This window comes from Agelaius tricolor, unplaced genomic scaffold (assembly GCF_023055355.1).
Source record: "Agelaius tricolor isolate 1412-34295 unplaced genomic scaffold, bAgeTri1.0.p SCAF_12, whole genome shotgun sequence".
NCBI lineage: Eukaryota > Metazoa > Chordata > Aves > Passeriformes > Icteridae > Agelaius > Agelaius tricolor.
Window position 1 is genome coordinate 11,313,295 of NW_027269272.1, and position 15,833 is coordinate 11,329,127.

At 40.8% G+C, this 15,833-nt stretch overlaps 1 protein-coding gene across 1 annotated transcript in view; it reads right to left on the minus strand.

The window, feature by feature from the left end:
- The window catches only part of PID1 (phosphotyrosine interaction domain containing 1), an 88,296-nt gene that overhangs the window by 51,316 nt on the left and 21,147 nt on the right, over positions 1-15,833 (minus strand). Inside the window, exon 2 of the mRNA XM_071437572.1 lies at positions 3,588-3,734. Coding sequence (XP_071293673.1) covers positions 3,588-3,734 — 147 coding nt within the window. The remainder of the gene's footprint in view (positions 1-3,587; positions 3,735-15,833) is intronic.

Here is a 15,833-nt window from a genome sequence, read left to right on the forward strand (position 1 = left end):
CTCCAGATTTTGCATTTCTATCTGGTGGTACTTAGTGCTGGGATAAGCAACAAGCAGGTTTCCAGCTGAAACACAGGAGTGCCCATTTGACAGGAAATACCTACAGGCGGGACTGCCACAGCCTAATTGAAATCCTTAGGATCTGAAGAAGAATCTATGCTTTTTTCTATACACACATCTAAATCATACTCATACCTGAATGGAAAACATGATCTACTAAAATAAAATAAAATCAGAACCTGGGACTGAAAGCGTGGTCCAGTTACCAACAAAAGACTTATTCTCACTCTTTTTTGCATTCTTCAGGAAAGGGTGGTTTACCTTAAGCTGAGACTTGCCATTTCCAGGTATACAATAAGCCAGTTAGGTGTTCTCATTCTTTGGAGCAGCTGCTGACCTTAGCCCTTGGTGATCCAGCATTCATAAATGCCCCTCCCATTGCAGGGAAGAGGCAGGGTGCACACAGGTCCCCAGCTGTGTGTCCCAGAGAAAGGGCAGCTCTCTGGACACTGCATCCCAGTGCACTGCCCTGGCATCCTCAGCTGAAGGAGGACGAGAAGCTGCAGCTCCTAAGGCCAGAGACCTGCCTGCAGTGACTGTACACTGCAGTTCAAATAAAGCAAATGATCCCCAGGAGAAAGCACAGGCTGAGTCCTTTATTGTACCCAGAAATCCTGCTCTGGTTTAGGCTGTCTGCTGCATGGGGCTGCACCACTCTGATCCCAGGGCTGTCACTCCCCACTTGCAAACAGAGCTGGTGGGCAAAGGAGGGAAAGAAGGTGCCCTTTGGGAGCTACAGCCTCCAGTCAACCCACCTGACTGAGCAACCAGCACCACAAACTCCCAAATGTGTGCACCTAAAGCTCTGTGCTGCAAATCAGTGCTAACACTATCCATTTCCCCTGCTTGGGGAAACCATGTCCATGAGTCTAGAAGGGTGGGAAGGACAACAAGCATATCAGACCCAAGCAGGCAGGTGTAGACATGCAGTTACAGAAGGAATGAGTCTTAAGCCTTCTGTCATAAGTAAAAAAAAATATAGTTCAGAAACTACAATGGTGACAAAGCTGCATCAGATGTGGAACTGGACAAGAAAGAAAAGCTCTCTGAATTTGTTCAACTCTAACTTTCCAGCTTTGATGGGGGTTCCCCTAGATTACTTCAAACTAGACATTTCCCTGCTATTCTTCAAACCACCCCACTGAATTAGTAAATGAGATTACATCTCAGCAAAAAAAAGGTTTTTTTCTTCAAGATTCAGCAGCTAACTGCAAATGAAAGCAAAAAGAAAAGCCTGCCTTGTGATGAAAGGACAAGTAAAAGAGCAATCACATCAGAAAACCAATGCCCAGACCTCTAAACAGCAAAGCAATTGCATGTGTCAAGTTCCCATAACAAGATGGTGCCCGCTGAGGCTTATGTTAAAACTGTGCAATACAATTAGATGTCTGGAGCCTCTGTCAGACAAATGATGCTATCTCATTAATGGGATTACACAGAAAAATTGGAGGGATTTCAGTCAAGAGGAATAAAATGATTAAGGATCAAAAAAGTGTGACTCATGAAAGCAAGTAGAAACTGGATGCTGTGCTCTTGCCTGAAAAGCCCAAGTCTCAGAACCAGACAAGCCTGGTGGTACCAGCAACACCACAGCATCTCCTGCCTTACAACCAGAATAACAGGAATTGCTCAGACCAGCCAGGGCAAAGAATCAAATTAAAAAATTCTAGCTCTTTAATGGCAATGCTACTGTTGTATTAGTCAGAAAAAAACTAATAATTGGAGGGGAAAGAGGACAGGGAAGTTAATTACCTATTAACAGCTGTCAGGAAGAACACATTTAGTCAGGAAACAAGAGGGGGAAAAGAAAGAGGTTGTGACTACAGAGACTGGGTAAAATTGAAGCCTTTCAGTTATTAACAGGAGAGGATTTCTCAGCCACAGGAAGAACATACACATGGCAGGTACTGAAAATCACAACAGCTGAATCACCTGAAGACAGCTTGGCCACTACACCAAGACCATCATCATGAAACTCCAGCACTGACAGGAGGCAAACTAGCCATAGGGGAAGGGGAGAAGGAGAAACAATGCAAGAAGGAAAACAGGAGTGTTGTGGTAGATGTTCCCTAGTCAGCACTACTATGCTATACTGCAGGAAAAATAAGAGATCTAAATATAGAGTGAGATTCTCTTCACAGAAGGTTTCAACATCTCTTAGCAATTCTTTTCCAATTGAAGGACTGCAAGTTGAATAAAAAGCTTCATTTAAATTCTATACACATTCACAAAGATAAACTGATTTCAGAAAGCATTATTATGCCTGACCTCTCTCACTGGGGGTGAAAGCCAGATACTTTGTGAACCATTTTGATCATACTAATATTCTATAAAAATTCATAAGATGTCAACATAAAGGACAAAAGCACCACCATGGGAAGAGCAGATGCTGTGAGCTACCATACAAAGCATATTAGGGCTTCTTCTCCTGCATTCCTCTGCATCAGCACAGGGCAGCTCTGCTTCAACACTCAGCAGCAGAGTCTTGTTCCTGGCTATTGTGACAGGGAGAATCAAACACTTCGGAAGTGACACTTCCCAAGAAGAAATTTTGCTGAGCAAGTGCCAGGCCTGGGGGTGCCCAAGTACAGAATGCCAAGAGAAGCAGGGGAAAGCAATTTCTTCCAACCCCACTTCACTCACATCTGATCCTCCTGCAAGGAAGAGTGTGTGTGTGTGCACGTGTTTGTGTACACACTGTGGCAGGGAACATTGAATTGCACTTTGGATCTTATCCAGCACACACAGCACCCAGCAACAGCTCTCCTGGAGTTAACACTTTACAGAGCAGGGGAGTCTGAAGCCCAGTTCTCTCCTTTTTCACCAAGACCCTCGAGGGCAGGTGGACATTCCCTACAACTGGCAGCCAGACTGGGTGAAGGGAATCAGTTGCCAAGCCCCAGCTGGCAGCACAGGCCAGACTGGTACCCAGCTCAGTCTGCAAGGCTGCCCATGGCTCTGCAAGGCCAGGCGAGCTCTGTGATCAAGGAAAATGACTCCAAGAAAAGATGCAAACAGAGCAGATTTGTTTCCTATTTTTATATGGTTTCTTACCACAGAAGAACATGAGGCTCTTAAGCCATCAAACTTTATAAAGAGGAACAGCCTTTGCAGAAGTTCTGCTTTGATGTAATGGGGCAGATTGATCTTGTTGCTTAACCAAATCAAGAAGTAAGTCTCTTGGCCCATTTTTTTCATTTTTTTCCCAAACCAACTAAGAAAAGAAAAAACCCCACTAGCCCTTAGAGAAATAGTGTCAGTGTTTACAACCAGCAGTTGATCACAGCCTATTAGAAATCCTCCATAATTTGCATCATGACTTGTAACCCAAATCTTTTCCTCCTGAAACCCAAAATTTCTGGTCAGAAATGCTCAATGACTTTTTTTGATTCAGAAACTTTATAGTAAGAGTAGCAGTTAATGGAATTTCCAGAATGCTGTTGGTTACTTTGGGCTCTTTAGAGTTCTCACAATCACATGGGACACCTCCACAGTGGTGTGACCCCTCAGTTTATACTTCTGAGTACCTTGCATCCAGTGTGAGTCCGGGTCTTCATGAGGGGAGTTGTGGTGCACAGCTCAATGGCCTCTGGTTCATGGAAGATCACTGTCGGGAGAGGCTCTTTACGAAGAGTTAGGACATTCAACTTAGTCTTTAACATGGTCTGAAAGTGCTAAACAGAAAAAGAAAAGAAATTACCTCCAGTTCTAGTGCAGAAAAATGAGAGTTAAAATTGGATGTGTCTGCATGTTTCACTTGCTGTTCAATGCCTACAAGCTTTCCTGGGGAGAGTTAACAAGTTCTATGACTTAAGAGCATTCATTACTATCAGCAATATGAAGGCTATTTTTAATTAAAAAAGACATACACACACAAAGTGAAAGAATTCATTACAATTCACATATGCTCCACAAAGGGTCTAAATTCAACTTCTGATCAATTGCAAGTATATAATAAAGCAGGTTATGGACCCAGTTCCTCTACTAATGTCCACAGCGAAGAAGAACAGGGGATCAAAGACCATTAAAAGAACTTGTTCTCCTTCCTCTGTACTTAAATCTCATCCCATTGACCTTTGTAGATGTTACCACTCCCACTGAGCTGAATCCCTCATCAGTTTGCCTTTTTCATGTGAATTTTATATTCTCTTCCTTTGCAAGCAATAGTTCCTGTAGCTTCCAATGTAAATGTCACTCTTGGTACCGATGAATAGATGTCACTCAAAACTTGTCACTTTCTTGAACAGACTCCCCAGGCTTAGGTGAAGAACTATCCAAGTCGACAGTAAAATCACCAAATTAAAAGTTTCTCAGCAATTGCTTAGAGTGAGTAAAGTCAATCCTCAAAAGACTTCCAAAGCAATTTTGTGGAATCAGGAAAGTCAAGAGAAATTTTTTTACATTTCGATGTTTCTTTGAATGGACCTCTATTTGAAAAACTGAACACTTTCACATGCTACTACTTATCTAAGGGAGAAAAAAATGCAGATATGAACCAAATCAAGATAGTAATATGCCACAGCACTGTCCAGTGAAATATGACTTTATCAAAACTTCAGAAGCTGACCCTTATCAAGCAGCAGTTATTAGACATATGTGCAATGGTTTCCAGATTACCTCCATCAAAACTAAACTATTTGCACTGACTTTTGATAGGAGATTCTTAACTTGCTTTGCAGACACCCCTTTTCTCAGCCTCCATTTTACCTTTGCATGGCAGACAAGCATTACAGAGTCTGACTTGCAGAAAAAGAGATGCTAAGTTGTTTCCCAGAACCATGCAAGAAATCTCTATCAGAGCTAGAAATCAACACAGGTCCTTGTTGTTCAGTCCTGTACTTTAGATGAAGAGAGTGCCTATTCAACATTTTATTTATACACAGGGGATGAATCAACTATTTAGATACTATGCTGGTTTTCTGTGGATTTTTGTGGATATGAATTTCCTTTGAAAATAAACTTGCTACCAGATCATAAATACTTTATCATGTGCCAACTGAAAACCTGTTGATACACTTTTGTAACAGTTCAGTACTTATTTTGTCAGTGTTCAGGTCTAATAATTGTTATGCTACTGGAAGTACAGCACTTCAAACACTCTTAGAAATATGTTCAAGGCATATACACTAAGAGTCTGTGAAAATAGTACTTTTTTACCTATTTCACACATGAAGTTAGACCTTGTTAACAGCAATCCTTTAGGGCCTCTGTGCTGTTTGTGCAAGCATTCAAGTTTTCATCCCAGTGAAGCACTCATACCATTTTTTATCTGCTCATCTCCTCATATTACACATTACCCCGTTCACTCCCCCAAACACAGCTCCAGCAAAAAAGTACTCCATTTAAGATGATTATACATTAAAGAATATTCTCTGACATGTTTCTGAAGATAACACACCTCTTTGACAGCTAGGATTACTAAACTAACTGAGAAAACCTACTTCATTTTACCTTTAGGTTGCAATTGACAGCACAAAGCAAGTGGAAGGTCTGAGATGCTGTGTTTGAAGGAGCATCATTGGTTACCAGCAGGGCTGGTCCCACTGACTCACTGCTGTCTCCTACAGCTTGACTTGCTTCTACCTATAGGCTCTAGGTCTGCTAACCAGCTGCTGAGGTTGTATTTCTGGAAGAGAAAAAATGCAGAAGGCAAAGGGTGCTGGAGCTCAGGCCCAGCCATGCACAGGTCACAGGGATTTCCCCTGCAAAGGATCCCTTTTCAAGCCTGGGGAAATGCTGCCTCCAGGGCTTTCTGCTGATGTCTTGTGCATGCAAGGCAATGGGACAGGTAGGCAGAGATGGAGAAAATGTACTATTAAGGTTAAGTCATACTATTTTCCAAGTGAGAGAATTCTGGATCAACAGAGATAATGGCTGTGAAACAATCAGGTTAAGAACCTGTCCTAGCATTTAACTTTTCCCTCCCTTGAGTGCTGAAAGAGCTCTATTTCCAAAAATGATCAGTTTACAGTGCTTCTCCAGTAAAGAACGGTGCTTCCATTAGACAACAGATGTAAAAAACTCCATTTAGCCCTCCTGAGCAGTGAGCTTGGACCTGCAAAATAGTTGTTCTACTCTGCTGACATCTCTATAAACTTCAATGGGGCTACTGACAGAAAGGGCACAATTTGACCAAAATGAAGAAAACTACAGCAATGATCTTTTTTTTTCATGTCGTAACAACCATATATACAATCTTAAACAAGGAAAAGCCTACTCTGTGCCTTACAAAGGCAATTCAAAACTTGCATGAGCAGCAAGTTGGAGCAGTTGGGTGCCAGAAACACGAGAGCACAATTGGCAGCAAAGAGCTGATCAGCTGCCAGAGAAGTGCAGAAAGGACTGGGGGTGGATGCAGAAATAGCCTTTGCTTTGGCCCACAGGGCTAACGCAGACCACGCTGTGCTTCTGCACAGGTCATGTGATGGCTGCCATGAGAAAATCAAATCTCTGCCAGCAGACATCATGCAGGGAACCTCCAGATAAACAGGTTATTTAAACACGTGCCTGACTTCCACTGTGTGAGCAGTCACAGTAAAGCACACGTGGGTAGTCAATGGGATTATTCATGTGCTTTAAGCCAAGAACAGGATAAAGTGCTTTACTGAACCCATTTCTTGGGTTTCCACTCCAAACTGGCATCTCCTGCAGAAACTGTTGGCAAAAGCTGATCTATAACAGTAGCCAAGGTATTTTTTGAGAAAAGGCATTCACTCTCCACTGCTGTGAACTCTAAATATTTCTTTAAAGTGCTTTAAGTTCACTAAGTTCTTGAAAAGCATGGCTTTGGCAATCCAGTGAATAAAGTTTCAGGGAACATTTTACCATTCACGTTTCATATGCCAGAACCACTAGGTTCATTTGGTGGCTCTTATACTGAAATTCATCATCAGAGGACATTCTTAGCTGGCATGATTGTACCAACAGCTCAAAACTACACATGGCTCATTCTGTATCCATTTAGATTGTGCTACTGATAAGACTTCATATTTGAAAGAAATACAAGGAGTAACATAACAAATGAAAATACCTTAAATGCCAAAGAAAGCATTAGTCCTATAATTAGCATTGTATTTTACTAGTTGCTGAACATAACATCATTCAGAGCAAAATTTAAGTAATGCTGACAATAACACTGGAAAATTATCTTAATTCAAAACCATAGTTTTCCTTGTTCAAGGATTCAAGTTCCATCAGTTTATTGTGCTTAGTTTATCCATCTTAATGGCATCCTTTGCCCCTGCAGAAGAAAACCAAATGGTGCATAACTGGCAGCCCAAACCCATATCTGGCTAAGACTTACTACAGAGGTACTGCCTCTTGCCTCCTTGGTGACCCTCAAAGAGCTCCCTATTTCAATGAAAACCCTGCCATCACTAACACACTTAGCTACCAGTTAACTGAACATAAGAATCAAGAACTTCTATGTTGTTTAACATATATTCTGCTATCAGCTTAACAGTCACACATTAGCTCTAGAATAACTAGCTCAGAACATTCAACTTGCAATTTTACGTGCTGCATATTTAGTTCAGGCACAATTTCTGTTGTAGATAAAACTAAAAATTACCAGCATTTGGGGTTTAGTTTAGTTTGTCAGCAAAAATACAGTCACTACCAGAACTCAGGCCAACTATCTTGGAGAAAATAACTATGATTCCATGCAAGGAAACATGACTTGGAGGAGAAAATTATGCACTGAAATTTGTAATAATAATACTCTTCATCTTCAGGTCTTGACAAAACAGTCACTGCTGTTCACAACATTGAGTATTCAGCAGCCAAGCCTAGTGGATCTTTTAATTTTCCTGATGGAAATAAAGGCCCAAACTCAAAAATCTAAGAAAGGGTTATATATTGGATAGGAATATAAAAATAAATGTCAAGAAAGAGGGAACTGTAACTCACTGTAATCTGTAATCCAGCAACAGGAGTTAAGCAAAATAAATAAATGCATTTTACAGGTTGACTTCATTGCAACATGGGGATTGAAAGAAAAGTCTTCAGCACCTTAACCCTCATCCCCAGTCTCAACATCAGCATTACAATCAACACATGACTGCCTAAACTGGCATCACATTTCCAGATGACCTGTACTTGGCCAATTTTGCCAAAGATGCACACGGAACCCAAACCCAAAAATGATAGGATGTTAACTTATGAAAAAGTAATTCTAAAAGTTCAGACTGAAAGAAGGATCTGCCAGAACAAGAAGCAGTCCTCTGGGTAATTCATCCTTCTACAGCACCTACAAAGGAATTCCCAGATGAAATCCATGTTAGTGCATCAGCAAACATGAAGGGAAATTTAAAAATAATATCTATAATTTACTATTTCAGCAGAAGTACCTTTCTACTTCTGAAACCCATTTCGTCTTGAATGAACCCAGAACTTTTCAACAGCATCCTACAGCAAAGAAAAAGCAGCCTAGGAAAGACACAACTAAGTGAATTGAACTGCAAGAGAATTTTCAAAAGTACAAAGGTTCCTTTTTGCCTGTTCCCAGTGAAATTTGACTACCAGTATGTCCGGTCTGTAGGTACAAGAGGAAATGACAATACAACAGACCTTTAGCACTAGGGTTACCCCATGAGTTACACGAGTACAGCTGTGAGCTGAGGGCCACCCAACCCTAAGCCTCCAGCTTTTCAGCAAGGAAAGAAGAATTCTGATCTATATGAAAACTGATCCATTTCAAGGCTTTGTTTTGATTAAAGCCAATCTGTCCAGTACAGATAAATGTCATCTCTGATCCATTTCTTGTTAAACAAATACTGCTAATACAATATAAATGCTTTCCCTCCCCCATATTAAACTATATTATGCTTTATTTGTTTATCCTTTAGTCTCAGTTCATATAAACATTGTACTGAACACTGCAATAAAACCCACTACAGAAGGGATGGAAGCAATTTTTCATTATAAAGTCAGAAATCATCCCATCAGCAGCCTGGTCTGTAACACAAAACTGGCATGCCCAAACCCAAGACCATGTTACAACTATACTCAAGGTGTCCATCCCAAGAAACCTCCTTGAAACCAATCCAGAAATCTGGTTATTAAAACTTATCTCATCTAGCATCTCAAGACTTATATTTTTCCAGCCTATCAAAACAAATCCATTCAATCTCTTTCAGGTAACAGATGCTATTTATGTGAAAAATCATATCATTATGTCTGAATTTTCACCTTTCAATCACAAAGAAGTGGCAACATGTGGAAACGGTAAGACAGGCTTGCCTGCAGGCACCCTGTGATACAATTTGTAAGTAGAGGAGCTTGGACAGGCCCATGGCACAACTTGGCATGACTTAAGTGGGCTGAGGGCAGGGCACCCCCAAGAATCTTGGGACAAAGTATCTGGGAAATGTTCCACAAAACAAAAACAAAAAAACAGCCAAGCAAACTTTTTCCCCCTCTCCACACGTCCAGCGACCATGCATGGTTGCACATAAGAGACTCAACCAGTGCCTGCCACCACTTCCCCTCTCATGTCCCCATGCTCCTTCCACCCTCCCCAGCAGACAGCACAGGAGAGAGATGGGGTGGCAGAGGGAGCTTGGGCACAGGAAGGAGTAATCTGCATTTGACAGGATAAGCTCTAATCCTGTGACAGGAGAGCAAGAGGAAGATGGCATCAAAGCAAGCAGGGCATGAGACTCAGGAAAGGAAAGCACCAGGAGAGGCAGCACTACAAGCAAAGCTGCCAGGCAGGGCCCCTCCTGGACTTCACCTGCCATTACTAAGGGTCATAAGGGAGTCAAGGATAAAGCTCTGATGGAAAAACCTGTAGTACACAGAAACAACAGATAATGAAAGGAAAGGGACACAAGACTGCAGGCAGAAAAGCATGACAAAGTACAAAGGAAACCTAAATCAGCTGAGTGTCAAAAAGCCTTCCAGTGAAGATGCTACTGGATCTTTGCATGCAAGTACTGAGAATTATTCCATCTCACTCTGACAGCAACTTCTTGGGAATATTCTTTTTCCTGTGGTGGCAAGACACATCTCTTAAAAACACAAAATTATCAAGATTTCATAACTAGAACCAGCACTCCCTATCAATAGCTGTGATCACACAGCTGCCTGTGTGATGGTGCTCACATTGCCTTGTTTTCTTACAAGTTTAAAGAATTTCTGTTTCCTCACAATTTAATTCATGTGAAACGTTTTGTTCTCAGACCCTGTGTACTTCAAGTTTGCTCTGGCTGAATGCCCCCATTCTGTTGCCAAGCTTATGTGATTCCAATCAGCAGGATCGCTGCCCAAACAAAACAGTCCCAGATACAAACACCCTCCAAACTGCAGGGAACTTCAGAGCCAGATGAGAATTTCATGACTGATCCTCTAACATCTCTCTATCATCAGTCAAACTAAAGCCCAACCTAAACAAATCTAAGCATACAAGATATTCAGAGACCAAGTTCCCAGTTCAGTCACAATTGCTCAGAACATGAAGCCTCACCACAGAGATCCACATCAGAGTAGGAAGGAAGGAGTCAATATTTCAGGACACACAAAATCATGAAAATAAAATAAGACATCCCTAAGACATGAGTGGAGGAGGGAAAAAAAGTCACAGTACCACAGTAAAATGTTCTTTCATCAGTCTCTATGTTATACTGCTTAAATTCCCAGGTTAAATTTCAGTGGAAATTAGGCATGTTGGATAGAACACAAGCATCTAAATATACCTGTTTGGATTTGGGCTTTTACAGTCTTTTACCTACTGATGACTGTAAAATATATTTTAAAATAAGCTGTAGCTTCCAGTGCCTGGTGTTCATGGCATATATATTTTATAACAGAACATTTTTTTAGCATCAATAGAAATAAAGCGTAAAAAAAGCTTGACCAATATATCAACAGAGCTGCTCTCGTAAATAACTACTACCAAAATTTCAGCCCCAGAAATTACTGTTAACTCTCAAAATCTAATAACTTTGTCACAACTGAACTAGTTCTGGAATTTTAAACTAGATTACAGTTTCAAAGATACCAGAATTTCTCAGTGGAAGCAGAAGAATTTAGCAGCTCCAGCAATTTTCAGGACAAATGCCAGTCAAAATACAAGTCCAAGACAAGGCAAATGGTTTAAAAAAAAAGAAAATAAAAGAAAAAGAAAAAGTAGAAATAAATTAAGAAATAGGAGCTGACAAGAAAAGAAAGAACAAAATAGAACATGTAGCAGCATAGATATGTCAAGTTCATTCACTTTGATTTTGAGCTGACCCCTAAGCTGCTTTCCAACATATTTTTCTCCCAACATGAGTTTCCAGTACGTGTATTATTTGGTATAGTTGGCCCAATATTAAAACAATGGAATCCTGCAGCATAAAGGCAGCTTTTGCTTTTTCAATTTGCCCTTGGAGGCTTTCCAATAATGTCTGTGTCAGAGGATGCTTTAAAAAGTTTTTTATCCTCACTCTGTGCCTGGCACAACAAGCCCATCTCAGACAATACCTGCCAGACAGCCACTGCATTCTGCAATGCAGCCCTTTCAAAACCAGTGTTTCACTCTGCCACTCTTCTCCTGCATTTTTTGCAATAAAGCACTAACTTGCTAGGCATTTATGTAGTTCAGTGACACCTCTCTTGCCTTGCTAACTTATTTTCTGAGACAGGGATAGGGACTGGGTGACAAAGGCATGTGCTACAAACAAGGAATCTGCTCTGATTATTTGCTACAAGTAACACTGTTTAATACAGTGGAGAAACAAAGTGTACAAATTCTTGACAAAAAGGGTTACATATTGCTAAATGTAAATCAAATTAATTTCTGGTCTAATTAATTATTGTATTTACAGCTACAAAATAAGGAGAATCCACTTCTTCCTCTAAAGCTATTTTATCACTGAGTCCTTTGATGCTAAGGTACAGCAGTGCCTTTTCCAGGTCAGAACCACCCCCAAGATTTAAACCTGGCACTCCTGAGGGTCTCTGAGAAGGGCTCCTCCTATTTCCCATGGACACAAGCCACTTCCAAGGGAATGGACCTGCATCTTTAGCAAGTCAGCCTTTTTGGGAAGTCTTCCCCAGGGTGTACCTCCTGAGCCCTTGCAAGGGATGAAGAAGAAACCTGGTGGCTTTAGCCTTTTTCCTGCCACACATGCCCATGAGCACCATCAGTGCCTGCCCCAGAGCATCCCCAGGGAGCTGTGTATGGCCAGCACAACTGTCCCATCTGAAGGAACCTCCCTAGCCCTGACTACACTCAGGCATTTCATTTCCTGCAACACTACTCCTTTCCCACCTCCAACAGCAAATTATTCATCGTGGGGGAACTCTGCCAGGATTATAGCTATACAAACCTTTGAGTAGACAATGCAGAATATGGACAAAAATTAGCTCCCACTGCAGTGCAGATGCATAACCACTACCCCAGGGCAACTTCACACAGTAGGTCTTTCCACTTCTTTAAGCCATGAAAAAAAGTAGTACAGTAGAGAGCCTACATCAGAAATAAGGGATTCTACAGAAAGTGATCAAAAATACCTTTCGACAAAGTGTCTCATTAATTCAGCAAAACTTTAGAGTTGGATAATTGACAGGATTTGCACCAAGAAACCTTTACAAAAGAAAAATCAGACCAACTCATTTACATTCCTGTTTCTCCTGCAACTACCTTCCTTGTTAAATTGAGCCAAAACAGCCAGATGCAAAATTACTCTGCTTTGTACACTTCAGAAAGAGTCAAGTAAAAGGGCTGAGGCTGGTGCTCCCCTTTGTTAAGGCCAACAGGGCCCATGGGTAGGACAGCCTTCCAATACCCACATCCTCCAGATATAAAGGTTAAATCTGCATCGTGTTTTCAAGGTTTTTCCAAAAGTAATTAATCTTTTCTGATGCTTCCATTTCTCTGGTTTTCAAAGAACAATTCATTAGCACTTGACAAGATGGAGATTAAGCTTCTGACTTCTTGCAATTTAGTCATTCAAACTCAGAGATACTCAGACACTCCAGCTTCTCAATAAAACCTCAGTTTCTTCCTCTTTACTTGTCAGCAAAGTTCAGATAATTTTGCAGAAGCTTAACTAATCCCTCAGCTGAGTATTAAGTTTCAAAATGCTAGTGGTTATACATATATATACATATCTACAGTTCTAAGAACAAAGAGGGGGGAAAAGAACCACGGAAAAAAAAGCAAATCCCTCCAGAAAAGAAATAAAATATGCACCATGAGATTCAACCAGATGCCCTTATCCCCTCCAGGCATGGTTAATATACTATCTGCCAGTACATATGGGACCAATTAAAAAGAGCTAACTCCTCACACAGGCGCTGCAGCGTCACTCTGGAGGAACCCACAATCCATTAAACAAACTCATTCCAAGTAATTCCATTCTGGAAACACGTGCTCATTCATAACCAAATCCCAGCCCTTAGGAATCTCATATGCCATGAAAAAAAACAACCCTGCTTCCACAGAAATCTCTGGCAAAACAATCTGAAGTTCAACAGGAACAGAACTACCCTCATCTTCACTGCTGCTTTACGTGTGCTCCTACCTGCACCTACATGAAGAATTACTACCACTCCTTAGAGAAGTTACTGTCTTGTTCTTACACTTCAACATTGCCAATGAAATTAAGTGTGCTGAATGATGGAAATCATGAATTGTTTAACTAAAAGAAACAGAAAAGTTTGAAACTATCCAAGTGTTCCCTTCCAGTAAGACCAGAATTGGAAGACTTCAGGCATGTACAAGGATCATCATTCAACCTCTTTATATTGTGAAAGCTACTTCCTCTGTCTCCAGTAATTATACTCTCACTTTTGTCCAGTCTGCTCCAAACTTTGTTCAACACGGCAATGACTTACAAGTTTCTACATACAAAATACCTACAGAATAAAGAATTCCACTCAGCAACAAAGAGGAACATCCTTACTCTCAGTACAGTCTCAACTTTCTTCCCCCCCTCCACTCATTGCTCACCACCACTCAGCCACTTTACAACCTAAATAGTTCTGCATAGAAAAAAAAAACTGTGTTTTCAAGTTTGGGCTCAACTTTGAGAAATGAAGCTGCAAAAGAAACAGGAATGTAGATGAGAGGGTTGTTTGGCGGGGGGGGAGAGGAGTTATTATTATCAAGTGTTTGTTCATGCAAACCCTGTCAATTATTGCAAGCAGTGTTTTAACATATTTTAAGCTTAGAACAAATGAAGTAATAAAGAACATCAAGTTCCAAGGAAAGGGACCCGTGATGTTACAGCCCTAAGCTTCTCTAGATAAAGTTCTAAAATATATTCCTATAGTACAAGATGGAAATATTCTGAATACCCACTACAGATCCCTGTCTGCCTGTGTCAGGCAGCTAGTTAAACAGATGTGAAAGAACCAACAAAATTAAAATAAGTGCCTGCCCAGCATTTCCCAACTGTCTTCCTCCTCTGCCCCATTCAATTTAACTTTGAAGCATTAGTTGATGCAATTATTCCAGCAACCCTCAAAGAGCACAGAGCTGTAGCTCTGCAGATGTTAACAGGGTGGCTTTTATCAAATTTGATGCAGCTGAAATCTAAATTATTTACCCTGAAAGAGAAGGGAATAAAAGAATTTAGGGGCCTCTGATAAAATATTAAAGTATTGAATCCTGTGAATACCTATTAGTCATTCCTCTGAGGAAAAAAGTATCAATATATATATATTTCTTTTAATAAAGAAAAGGCATATATTTGGCTGAAAGAAAATACTCAACTCTGATGCAAAATGTTTGAGCAGCTTTACAAATTCAGACCTCTATAATTATACTGAGACTGCTAAAAATTCCACTTTCATAACCACCACCACCACAAATAAATAAGTGCCAAAATAAATCCAGCAGATTATCATGCAAAAATGCATCCTCTATAGCTTAATCTTGAGATAATGCTTTTTATAGCATGTCTTTCTGCCCAGATTTGCAGCTCTTGTTACTTGCATTCTGACCACTAGGCACAAGGGTCATCAATCTCATAATTCATTTTTTTCATTAAATTCTTCATGCTGCAGCCCAGCTGATGGCTTCTCACCCCTGCTTATCTAAGGTATTTGCATATAGAATGGCCATACAGTTCTTTGAAAGATCTCCAAGCCATACTCAGTGATGTCAAGGACAGTAATTTTGCGAAAAGAAAAGGAAAAAAATAACCATTTAAAGGTAAACTGTAAATACAAGGCAGATGGATGAATATACACAGGGATTCAATATGAATCTCCAGTGACATTTCTCTATTGGTCAGCCCCAATTTTGCAGTGAAAAACTCACAGAAGACTTTTCAAGGGCATCTCTGAAGTCTCCTTCCACAAATACTTTTCCTAAAAGTAACTCTCTAGCTCCAAGCGTTTAATGCAGTTTCTTATGTTTGGAAAGCAAGGATCACTTAGAAAGCAATTAAAGTGAATACCAGTCCATTGCTGGGACGATCAAGACCAACCAGTCTGATGGAACACCATCCTCAGAAGGGAACCACTGTGGTGAGCATTTATCAGCTGAGCCACCCAGCAGCCAGGGCACAACGTGACAGCTCCACAGGACTTGTGCCTCACCACCACACACTTCCCCCAGAGCTTCATTACAGCTGCTGAGATCCCAAACACTGCCCACTGCAAAGCTGCTCTGCCTACGCCCTTACCAGGAACATTCAGCACAAAACATTCCACGTGGGCACAAAATAAGGCTTTGCCTCTTGGTCTCCACTTGGGAAGTCAAAAGGTAGTCAGAGCTGAACACTCAAAATGAACATTCCTCTCGCTGAGGGGTAATTCTGAGCTCGATGACAGATGGCTGT